Source organism: Vulpes lagopus, chromosome 7 (assembly GCF_018345385.1).
Source record: "Vulpes lagopus strain Blue_001 chromosome 7, ASM1834538v1, whole genome shotgun sequence".
In the NCBI taxonomy this organism is placed as follows: Eukaryota; Metazoa; Chordata; class Mammalia; order Carnivora; family Canidae; genus Vulpes; species Vulpes lagopus.
In genome coordinates this window covers 4,888,874-4,901,816 of record NC_054830.1, presented here as the reverse complement: position 1 = coordinate 4,901,816, position 12,943 = coordinate 4,888,874, and the positions used below count along the sequence as shown (strand labels likewise).

Sequence of the window (12,943 nt, the reverse complement as noted above, 5' to 3'; positions counted from 1 at the left end):
CTTGTTCGTTTCCCAGAGTTAGGAGTCTCTCATGTTCTGTCTCCCTCTCTGAGATTTCCCACTCATTTTTCTCCTTTCCCCTTTATTCCTTTTCACTATTTTTTATATTCCCCAAATGAATGAGACCATATAATGCTTGTCCTTCTCTGATTGACTTATTTCACTCAGCATAATACCCTCCAGTTCCATCCACGTCAAAGCAAATGGTGGGTATTTGTCGTTTCTAATGGCTGAGTAATATTACATTGTGTACATTGTTTCTATTCCAAAAATTATATTCACCCTAAACCCAAGATTGCCCACTTGTTACTAAATTTAATTTGGCAAGTTAGAACAAATTACAAAAGAAGGTCAATGTATAAGTGTGATAGACAGAATAACATGAGCCTCTCACCACTCTAAATATGTCCAAGTCCTAATGCACAGAATTTGTTAATTGCTACTTTACAAAGCAAAAGGGACTTTGCACATACAATTGAGTGCAAGGATCTTGGCATGGGGAGATTATCCTGGATTACCCGAGTGGATCCCATATAATCACAAGTATTCTTAGAAGTGTAAAGGAGAGACAGAAGAGTCAGAAGGAGATGTGAAGGATGTTCAGAGAGGTATAATGTTGCCAGCTCTGAAGACAGAGGAAAGGGGACATAAGCTGAGGAATATGGGCAACATCCGGAATGGTCCCAGGAAGGAATGTACTTGCTGATACCTTGATTTTAGCTCAATGAGACTCATGTTGGACTTCTGACCTACAGAACTCTAAGATAATAAAATTGTGTTGTTCTAAGCCACCCAGTTTGGTCTCATTTGTTAGTGCAGCAACAGGAGATTAACACAGTAAGACATTTAAAAAATCAGATACATATGATATAGAGCATTTACCTCTCAGCGGTCCGCCTGACCACACTATTTAAAATATCACCTCACATATATTCCCATTTCTCTACTTTGCTTTCTGTGGTGGTAGCCGTCATAGCTTAACATTATATCATATATCTATTTGCTTATTGTCTGCTTTTTGTCCTGGGGTCCCCACAGAGCCTACAACAGCTCAGAAACCAGATGTTTAATACATGGGAGCTCATACATATATTATTACTTCCTTATGACATAGACACTGTGCTTACTGAGTATGTGTTCCATAATTGCTGTGTCCGACACCTGCAGACACAGCTACAATCACAGCTGGGATCCCGTAGCCAAAAGGGTATATGAACCTCCTCTTGAACTTCCCTGCACTGATGTAGTTGGCCACCCTGAGGTTCCTGACAGTTAGGAAAAGCTGCAGCCCTTCAAAGAGCATCCAGGTGAAGGAGGCCAGGTACAAGTAGTGCAGCATCCCAGCGATGATGGAACACAACACCTGGAGGGGAGACAAAAGTTGGGAGAATCTGATAGGTGCACAGAGAACAATATCCACTATTCCTTGGAGCAAAGGGAATGCAAGGTAAATGGAACATAGTTGTGCAGAGCAAGATACTTAGAATGAGTTCCCATACTTCTCTGGGTTGGTTCATCATGGCAAACTCAAATACCTGCGGAGGGCCAGGCAGGCAGCACGTATCTGTCAAGCAGGCAAACATTCAGGAATAGGCAGGAGTTGGAACTGTGCCATGTGACCCTTCTGAGAAGCAGCAGTTACTTTCATCTCTAGCAGTGGTTTCCATGCAAGAATGTGAACTGAATATTGCCATTGCTTCTTTTCTTTAAAAGGTGTGCGTGTGCGCGCGTGCGTGTGCACACACACACACACACAGACATGGGATGCCTGGGTGGCTCAGCCGTTGAGCGTCTGCCTTTGGCATGATCCTGGAGTCCGGAATCGAGTCCCACATCAGGCTCCTTGTGGGGAGCCTGCTTCTCCCTCTTCTTGTGTCTCTGCCTCTCTCTCTATGTCTCTCATGAATAAATAAATAAAATCTTAAAAAAATAACACACACACACACACACACCTGGAAATATGAATTGTTGTACAAAATCTGTTTTTTAAATGCTGTCAGCTTTTAAAAAAATTTGTGGTAAAATACACACAGTACATAACACAAAATTTACCATGCTAACATTTTTTTTTTTTTTGGAAAAAAAGCCTTGTATTTCAACATGCTAACAATTTTTGAGTGGATGGTTCTCAGTTCAGTGGATGCCTGTGTTAAGTACATTCCTGCTGTTATGCAGCCATCCCCACCATCCATCTCCAGAACTCTTTTCATTCTGCAAAACAGAAATCTTTCCCCTTGAAACACTCACTTTCCACCCCCTCATACGCCCCTGGTTCTCACTATCTACTCTTTGTCTCTGTGGGTGTGCATGGCTGTTCTAGAGATCTTCTATGAGTGGAATCAGACAGGATGTGTCCTTTTGTTATTAGCTTATTTCATTAAGCACATGTCCTCAAGTTCACCCATGTTGTAGCAGGTATCAGGAGGTCCTTACTTTTTAAGGCTAAATAATATTCCATCCTGTGTATATACTGCATTTGGTTTACCCCATCATCTGTCAATACACTTGGGTTGTTTCTACCTTTGGCTATTGTGAGCAATGCTATGAACATGGGTGTGCAAATGTCTCTTTCAGAACTTGCCTTCAATTATTTGAGGTAAGAACCCAGATGCTGGCAACTCTTTTTTAAATTAAAAACCATCAAGCAGACTCAACAAAAAACAACTGCTGACCAGTTAGGCCTGGGAAACAATTTTAGACCTTTAGTTTAGATTAATTTTGCTCATGAATATGACACTATTTGAGAAAGATGACTATCCTATGTTAAAAGTTTTCATTTAGCAAAGTGCTGAAAGATGACCTAATGGCTTTAGATGAACTATATTATCACAAAATAAATCACAATTAATCACAAAATAAACACCTCAGCATCCTTCTTAATCTGCTAGATAAGCTTGATATCTACAGATCTGCTCAGTCTAACTTGTGGCTAGGAGACAGTCATGGGGCTGTCTACATTAAAATTCATTAAAATTAAACACAATTTAAGAGTCACTTCCTTAGTTACACCAGCCACATGTCAAGTGCTTAAAAGCCACATAATGGCCAATGTCTACCATAATCTGAAGAGTTCAGATACAGAACACTTTCATCCTCATAGGAAGTTCTGCTGGAAAATGCTGGTGTAGATCTGTGTGCCCTGGATTAAATGAAGGACACTTAGGTTCTTATCTAAAATCTCACAAAACCGGGGATCCCTGGGTGGCTCAGAGGTTTGGCACCTGCCTTCAGCCCAGGGTGTGATCCTGGAGTCCCGAGATTGAGTCCCACATCGAGCTCCCTGCATGGAGTCTGCTTCTGTCTCTGCCTCTCTCTCTGTCTGTCTCTCATGTATAAATAAATAAAATCTTAAAAAAAAATAAAACTTCAAAAAACCTATTATATGATTTCAGCCAAGTTACTTCCTCTGCTTGAGCTTCAAGATTGCTAAGTTAAATTAGTTTGACTAGATATGTGATTTTCACCATTTCTTAAATATTTATTTGAGAGAGAGAGAGAGAGAGAGAGAGAGAGAGAGAGAGAGAGAAGAGGAGGAAATAGGAGAGGAGAATTAGACTCCCTGCTGAGTGTGGAGCCAGATGAGGCACATGTTCACATGACCCTGAGATCATGATCTGAGCCAAAAACAAGACTCGGATGCTTAGTGAACCACCCAGGCACATCCATTTTCACCATTTCATAGCCAGGGAACTCCCTTCTAACACTTGTTCCCAGAGACCCACTTTTTTTTTTATATGAAACTTTTCTTTCTTTCTTTTTTTTTTTTTTACGATAGTCAGAGAGAGAGAGAGAGAGAGAGAGAGAGAGAGAGAGAGGCAGAGACATAGGCAGAGGGAGAAGCAGGCTCCATGCACCGGGAGCCCGACGTGGGATTGGATCCCGGGTCTCCAGGATCGCGCCCTGAGCCAAAGGCAGGCGCTAAACCGCTGCACCACCCAGAGGCCCACTTTTGACAGCACTAACATGAGCAGCTCTTGGCAATGGGAAGGTGGACTATCCACTCAAATTTTTGGACCTTTCTTCTTTCTTCCTACATCCAGCAACCCCTACTTGGGCTTTAGGTGCATAGTGGCAAAGCCACTAGAATTGTTCACAGAAAGTGAGTTTCACTCATTCTCCTACCTTGGGCTTTGTCTGGTTGATGCCTGTGAGGAAGAGCAGGTGGGCCAGGAAGAGGCAGATGGAGAGCTGCAGGTGGAGGGAGGTGCTGGTGTTCTGGATGGGTCGGCAAAGGAGGAAGGTGAGGGCTGCCAGGAAGAGGCACAGCAGAGACAGGCTCAACCCCACATAGGTGATCATGGTCAGCACAGGATCTACCTATGAGCCAGCAAAGAAGGAATCCATTGTAGTTTCCAGCACTGTTATTATGTGCCTGATGGAGAGTCAGACGGGCATCCCAGTTAAGTCCCCCAAACAAATGACTTTAACTCACTGAGATCTGATGTCCATTTATTTATTTATTTATTTATTGATGTCCCCATATTTAAAATGGAGGCAGTATTACAGGCTGAATTGTGTCCCCTGCCTCCAAATTCATATGTGGAAGTCCTAGTCCCCAGCACCTCAGTATATGACTGTATTTGGAGACAGGGTCTTTAAAGAGCTGAGTTGTATGACATAATTAGGGTGGTCTTGGTCCAACAGGACTGGTGTCCTTATTCAAAATTTGGAAACATTGGGCCTCCCTCGTGGTTTAGCACCACCTCCAGCCCAGGGCCTGATCCTGGAGACCTGGGATCGAGTCCCACATCAGGCTACCTGCATGGAGCCTGCTTTTCCCTCTGCCTGTGTCTCTGCCTCTCTCTTTCTCTCTGTGTGTGTCTCTCATGAGTAAATAAATTCTTAAAATTTGGAAACAGGTAGAGAATGAGGACCATATGAGGACACAGGGAGATGGAGGCCATCTACAGGCCAAGGAGAGAGGACTCAGAAAAAAACAATCCTGCCAACACCTTGCACTTGGACTTTCAGATTCTAGATCTGTGATAAACTAAATTTCTGTTGTTTAAGCCACCCAGTCTGTGACACTTTGTTATGGCAGTCCTAGCAATCTAATAGAGTCAAAGATAGCATTTTCTACACAGGGATGTTGGAAACCTGAAACCACCAAGCTGGCACTGTCCCATGGAAATATCATATGAGCATCATTCACAAGAGTCAAGATATGGAAACAACCTAAATATCCATCGATGGACAGGTGCGTAAAGACAATGAGGTGTATACATTCAATAGAATAGACCCAGCCTTAAAAAGAGAAGGAAATCTTGCCATTTGTGACAATGTGGAGGAACCCTGAGGACATCAGATAAGTGAAACAAGCCAGACACTGGAAGACCAATACTGCATGATCTCACTTATATGCAGAATCTAAAATAGTCAAACTCACAGAAGCAGAGAGTAGAATAATTGTTGCCAGGGACTGGGCATAGGGAAAATGAGGAGATGTGACCAGGGGGCACTAAGCTTCAGTTATACAAGCTGAATGAGTTCTGGGGATCTAATGTGTAGTGTGGTGGCAAGAGTTAACGATGCTGTAATGTATGCTTGAAATTTGCTTGAAATCTTAATTCCCATCACATGCCCACATGAAATCGCATCCATGTAGAGGTGACGGGTAAGTTATTTAGCTTGACTGTGATGGTCTTGTCACAGTGCATACACATATACCAAAACATCAAGTTGTTCACCTTAAATATATATAAATTTATTTTTTATTGGTGTTCAATTTGCCAACATATAGAATAACATCCAGTGCTCATCCCATCAAGTGCCCCCCTCAGTTTAAATATATATCTAATTTTTTTTAATGTCAAGAATGTCTCCCTTGCCTTCCTAGATGTATCTTGCAAGAAGTTGTTGCAGCCAAATTCAAAAAGGTTGTTGCCTGTGTTTTCCTCTAGGATTTTTATGGATTCTTGTCTCACATTTAGATCTTTCAACCATTTGAATTTATCTTTGTGTATGGTGTAAGAGAATCGTCCAGTTTCATTCTTCTGCATGTGGCTGTCCAATTTTCCCAACACTATTCATTTTTAAATGTTTATTTATTTTACATTTATTTATTTATTTTTATTTTTTATTGGAGTTCAATTTGCCAACATATAGCATAACACCCAGTGCTCATTCCATCAAGTGCCCTCCTCATTGCCAACACCATTTATTAAAGAGATTGTTCTTTTTCCAGTAGGTATTCTCTCCTGCTTTGTCAAATATTAGTTGACCATAGAGTTGAGGGTCCATTTCTCGGTTCTCTATTCTGTTCCATTGATCTATGTTTCTGTCACTCATATGTGGAATATAAGAAATAGTGAAAGGGATTATAAGGGAAAGGAGGGAAACTGAGTGGGAAAAATTAAAGAGGGAGACAAATCATGAGATATTCCTAACTCTGGGAAACAAACAAAGGGTTGCAGATGAAGAAGTGGGTGGAGGGATGGGGTAACTAGGCGATGAGCACTAAGAAGGGCACTTGATGGGATGAGCACTGGGTGTTATAGTATAGGTTGGCAAATTGAATTTAAATAAATAAATAAATAAATAAATAAAATCTAAAAAAAAAAGAATGCCTAAATAAAGTTGTTTTTTTAAAAAAGATACATCCTATGAGATAATTTTACATATTCCATTAGGCCTATTAAAAATGTGAAAAAGAAACATGAACATAATTTGCTAGTATATTTTCTTTAACCTATTAGGTTCCAAATATTATCTGTTCAATGTATGATCAATGTAAAGGGGATGTTTGACATTCTTTCCCTGGGTGTTGAGGGAGCGCAGAGTAGTAGTCCCTGTTATCATTTTTGCATATTAGAGAGAGAAATTACTAACATACAACACAATTCACTTATTCTGACATCCATTATTTACTATGTCCCTGTTCACAAAGGTGGTGGCTATCTACTCTACACTTCAAATCTGCCTGGCAGTCGTAGATGCTCAACAAATATTTGTCTAAGGAAAGAATTCCCTTGTAAAATGCACATCCCTGACCCCCACTCTAGGTTTTCAGAATCCAAATCTTTCAGGGATGGAGTCAAGAAAATGCATTTTAAAATAAGCATCTCTTGTGATAGGAACAGGAAACTGAGAAGTAGCGGCTTGCATTTCCAGGTCAACGTTCTCGTGATTTCCACAGAAAATTTCAACAGCCTTTCACGAGTAGAGGGCTTGCTTTAAAATCTCTCTCCATTCAATATCAGAATGCAAACACTCAATCAATTCTCTTTTTCATGGAACTCGGTAATGTTCCACTTTAATGAAAGGTCAATTTATTTACAGAAGTAGATATTACCTTTAATTTGGTGGTTGCCACGAGAATGGCAAAGCTGGAGAGGTGGCTGCAGCTGCAAACAGTTTGATTTTCATCTGAGGAAATGACTTGACAGCCTTCATTAGACCATGATGACCCTTGCCAGTAGACACAGAGGGGCTGCTCATTTTCTCTCTTTATCTGGAGAATAAACACATTGCCTTAGTCCAGTCATGGAATAACTAAAATTTACTGATCGTTGTTTGTACTCCAAAACATACTAGGCATTTCATATCTACTATCTCATTTGCTGCTTACAAAACCCTTTGTGAGGCAGGTGTTCATATACCCCTTTTCCACAGGAGGAAACTGATAGTTGTCCTGTGGTGAGAAACGAGGAGATGGAATTCCAGTTCTGGATTTCTGCCTTCAGAGCCATAAATCTTAACCATCCTACCTGACTGCCACTGTCACTTGTAAGGTAAGTAAGAAAAGGAGATCATTTTTGAGGTCAGGGCAATATAATTTCCTGGAGAGGGGAATCCATCTGTTGAATTCCCAACAAATAGTCCTTATCTCCATTGCAATTGTCCTCATCACTGACACAGACAACACTGACACCTATCTATGTATGCAGGTACCAATCTATAGATCCAGCATGGAATCACTCAACCTCCACAGCAGCTTATGGTGTTGATACTGCTACTCTCCCAGGTGCACAAGTTGGAGGATAGAGACACAGACATGTTAAGTAACACACACAACTCAAAATATGGTACGTGCATAAAAGTGTTTCTCACTGTTCTTTCATTTGATGCTTAATGGCTAGTGACTTCCAACATCTTTTCATGTGATTCTTGGCCATATGTATATCATCTTTTCAGAAATGTCTGTTCAGATCCTTTGCTCTTTTTAAAAAATCAAGTTATTTTGTTGCTGTTGTTCAATGGCAGATGTTCTTTATGTGTTCTGGGTACTAATCCCTTATCAGGTATTTTTTTTTACCATTCCATGGGTTACCTTTTCACTCCATTTACTGTGTCCTTTGATGCACAGAAGTTTTTAGTTTTATATAATCCATTTGTCTATTTCTACTTTTGTTGCCTGTTTTTTTGGGTCATATCTAGGAAAATCTTTCTATGTCAAAGTAATGAAACTTCCACTGTTTTCTTCTAGAAGGTTTATAGTTTAGGTCTTACATTTTTGTTCCATCTAGTGTTCATGTTGTATATGGTGTAAGGGTCTAACTTTACTCCTCGGCACACACATATCCAGTTTTCCTAGCACCATTTGCTGATGCCAGGCACTATTTTAAGGACTTTATACACATTGACTCATCTCTCCCATGAACCAACAAGGCACGTTGCTACTAGCAGTAGCAGAATCTTGGCTCCTGGGCTGAGCTTATCACAGAAGGCTGAGTAACTTGCCTAGTGGTGAGTAGGAAAGGAGATGGGACTTGAACCCAGACCGCTCAGCTCCCTCTCTCCCTGTAGTGGTTTTAAAAATGTCCACCAATTCTTTGGCACTCCCTTCAAAATGTCAAGCATAATTCCACTCCCTTAGGTGCAGTCTCTCTTGGAGCACTCATGGAAGCCAGCTGCCATGCTGTGAGAACACTGAAGCAGCTCTCAGAGAGCCCCACATGGCAAGAAACAGAAGCTTCCTGCCAACAGCCAGATGGGGGAAGCACCCTGAAAACAAACCCTTTAGCCTCAATGAACCCTTCAGGCGACACGTCCCAGCCAACATCTTTTTTTTTTTTTTTAATTAACTTTTATTGGTGTTTAATTTACCAACATACAGAAAAACACCCAGTGCTCATCCCGTCAAGTGTCCACCTCAGTGCCCGTCACCCATTCCCCTCCAACACCCGCCCTCCTCCCCTTCCACCACCCCTAGTTCGTTTCCCCGAGTTAGGAGTCTTTATGTTCTGTCTCCCTTCCTGATATTTCCCAACATTTCTTCTTGATGACAAACTTAGAAGAAACCTTGAGCCAGAGCCACCCAGCTAAGCCCCTCCTACATGCCTGACCCACAGAAAGCAAGTGAGTAATACATGCATATCACTTTAAGTTGCCTAGTTCTGAGGAAATTACTTACACAGCAAACAACCCCCTCAAAGAAGACAGAATCATTTTTAATTTTGGCAAGTTCTAAAACCCAGAAAACTTTCCTGTTGAAATATACCTGGTCTGATACCGTGTTATAGCACTTGAGAAGCATTTCAAAACCTCCTAATGACTATCACTCATTTTATATGCTGGTCTGGATGGGGGGACAGTTGAGGGGTTGATTCTGAGGTTATCTACTCAGTAAAGCTCAGGGGTAGCCCAGTTTCTCACTCTGGGTTCATTTTAGACTTTCTAACACCATGTCCCCCAGATGAGTGAGAATCTATCTCATTTTTATAAACTTCCAACCTGTAAATTCATCAGCATGGAAACATTCCCAGTTAATTGCAAAATCCCTGCAGATGTAATGGAGTCACCTGGTTCTCACGCACCTTTTCATGCTGAAATGTGAAATTAATGGACATGGAGAGCGAGGTGTTCTTTCTGGATCCCATTGTACCACTCACTACCTTGGAGTTCAGGTAGAAATTATGCAACTTTTCCTTCGTCATTAGGTTTTCCTCAGACACAAAACTCTCATTGATGATGGAACCAATGGAAGCATAAGATATAAATGCGACAGCACCTGGATAAAGAAGACCCCCCCCCCAAACAAAACAAAACAAAACAAAAAAACAAAAAGAAGAAACCCCACCTAGGTTCAGTGATGCTCATTTGAAGGCAACATCAAAGATTTAACAAATTGTCTATGGTAGCTTTAATTTTTGGATAGGATGTCAGACCACTGAAAAAAATAATTTCAATTACCATCTTTGAGCCTTTACTATGGGATAATGTGGTGAGTCATTCACATTAAGTAATACTCTTTTAATTTTAAATGTGTTTTAAAATTTACATAATAATTTCATCCTTGCTACCACTTTATTATTTATTTTTTATTTATTTTTTTAGAGTCAGATGCTACCACTCTTGATAGGGAAAATTTTCTTTGGTATTTTACAGTTAAGGACAAGATTAAAGATAATAAATAACTTTCAGTTCGAGCTTGGAAGGTAAAGTCATTATTTTATTTTTCAAAAATTGCAAAGCAGATCAATGAATCTGATGGAAGGCTAAAGGGATAGAGGAAGGAAGGCAAGAAGGCAGGTTAGAGATGGGTGAATGTGTGGGTACAGGAAAGGAAGAATGGATGGATTTAGGGAAGAACGGATAAATGGAAGGAGGGAAGGAAGGATGGAATAGTGGATGGATAGATGGAAGGGTGGATGGATAGATGGATGTGTGAATGGATGGATGGAAGAACGGAAAGAAGGAAGGCTGGGTGATATGTGGACAGTGGGTGGATGACTCAATGGATGGAGGGAAGGAAGGAAAATGAAAGATGGGAAAGATGGATGATAGGAGAAAAATGAAGGAAAGATAGAAAGGAGAGAGGAAGGAAAGAGATAAAGGAGAGAGCAAGGAAGTGAAGGAGGGAGAAAAAGATGGGTAGGAGGTAATTTTGCAGGAGGGAAAAGACATATGGAAAGTAGTAAAAGAAAAATCTTAAAAATGATTAATAATAGACTGTACACAGTTTTAAAAATGAGTTAGACAAAAATGAAATCATATATGTCATATACTTGAAACTAATATAATGTTTTATGTCTATTATATCTCAAGTAAAATTTTAAAAATATTAAAACTTAAATTTAAAAAGAAATGAATAAAAATAAACAGAAGTATTCAGAAGTTAAAAAGACAGTGAATAGTCTTTCCTGCTTTGTCGAATATTAGTTGACCATAAAGTTGAGGGTCCACTTGTGGATTCTTTATTCTGTTCCATTGATCTATGTGTCTGTTTTTGTGCCAGTACCACACTGTCTTGATGACCACAGCTTTGTAGTACAACCTGAAATCTGGCATTGTGATACCCCCAGCTATGGCTTTCTTTTTTAATATTCCCCTGGCTGTTCGGGGTCTTTTCTGATTCCACCCAAATTTTAAGATGATTTGTTCCAACTCTCTGAAGAAAGTCCATGGTATTTTGATAGGGACTGCATTAAATGTGTAAATTGCCCTGGGTAACATTGACATTTTCACAATATTAATTCTTCCAATCCATGAGCATGGAATATTTTTCCATCTCTTTGTGTTTTCCTCAATTACTTTCAGAAGTGTTCTAGGTTTTTAGGGTATAGATCCTTTACCTCTTTGGTTAGGTTTATTCATAGGTTTCTTCTCCAGGAAATGGGGAACCATTCACTGTTCATGTGCAGGGGAAAGACATCCATTTAAGGAAACCAGCCTAGAGCTCCCTAGAGGGTGGAGGTGACTTAAGCAAGGAGCACACATGGGAAGTCATTAAGAAATCTCAACTCCAGTCCCACTTCAACACATCCAGTGTAAACACAATTGTGTATAGGAAATTGGATTCTTTTCTTCTTTTTTTTTCTGGCTGTAAGAGCCCAGTGTAAATTTCCCAGACCTAGGCTTTAGAAATGTCATCCGCAGAACTTCCTCATGTATGATAAAGGGCCTCTGGGAACTGTTTTATAGGAGCAACATGGAATTCCACTGGGAATATTCTTGGGCTGATGTCTAAGTTCTAGGACCTCAATATACTATACCTCCCAAGCTTTCCTTCTGAATGGTGGTGCAGAGAATGTCCATGGTCTGCTTTCCTGCCTTCAGCCTGAATGTCTTTCTCAGCCTGCATTTCTTAACCCTTCGTGTTTCAATGTCTAAAAAACAGAGAATGATTGGTTAACAGCAACATTTCCTTATCCACCTGCTACAATATGATAATCACCTGCACTGGACACCAAAAAGAAAAGCCCATGCACTCTAGGGACTGCTTACTCTTGATTGGTGTGGGAAAGAAATGGCCAAATCCTGTGGGTATTTAATCAAATTCAAAAAGTGAACTAGGAATTAACCGGGTACATTTACTCTTTTCTTTGTCTTTATTGTGATAAATACACATAACATGAAATTTACCATTTTAACCACAGTTAAGCATACAGTTCAGTGGTGTTAAGCACAGTCACATCCTCACCATCCCTCTCCATAACTTTCTTATCTTCCTAAACTGGAACTCTGTTCCCATTAAACACCCTCATGCACACCTGCCTCCCACTATCTACTTCCTGTCTCCATGGATGGGACTCCTTTAGGGATCTCCTATGAGTGGGATATGGAATGTTTGTTCTTTGTGTCTGCTTATTTCCCTGAGCACAATGTTCTCAAGGGTCCTCTGTGCTGTAGCGAGTGTCAGAATATCCTTCCTTTAAGGCTGGATAGTATTGCATTGTCTGGGCACATTACATTTTACTTATCTAGTCATCTGTGAATGTTTACTTGAATTGCTTCCACCTGTTGGCTGCTACGAACAATGCTGCTGTGAACATGGATGTATGAATATCTCTTTGAGTTCCTGCCTTCAACTCTTTGGAGTACAGACCCAGAAGAGGAATTGCTGAGTCATGAAATAATTCTATGTTTAGTTTTTTTTGTATATTCTTTTTGAGGAACAAATTCCACATAGTTGCACCATTTTACATTTCCAGCAGCAGTGCATAAGGGCTCCCATTTCTCCACATCCTCACCAATGCTTGTTATTTTTGGTAATAGGCCTCCA

General features: G+C 40.4%; 1 protein-coding gene across 1 annotated transcript in view; it reads right to left on the bottom strand.

Annotated features, from left to right (window-relative positions):
* LOC121494675 (adhesion G protein-coupled receptor E4-like) overlaps positions 1–11,976 on the bottom strand; it is a 59,669-nt gene extending 47,693 nt beyond the window's left edge. Inside the window, exons 1-5 of the mRNA XM_041761374.1 lie at positions 11,934–11,976; positions 9,756–9,949; positions 7,292–7,450; positions 4,123–4,317; positions 1,128–1,363 (exon numbers count right to left, since the gene is read on the bottom strand). Of these exons, the coding sequence (XP_041617308.1) occupies positions 1,128–1,363; positions 4,123–4,317; positions 7,292–7,450; positions 9,756–9,949; positions 11,934–11,976 (827 nt within the window). The remainder of the gene's footprint in view (positions 1–1,127; positions 1,364–4,122; positions 4,318–7,291; positions 7,451–9,755; positions 9,950–11,933) is intronic.
* Positions 11,977–12,943: the final 967 nt, after the last annotated feature.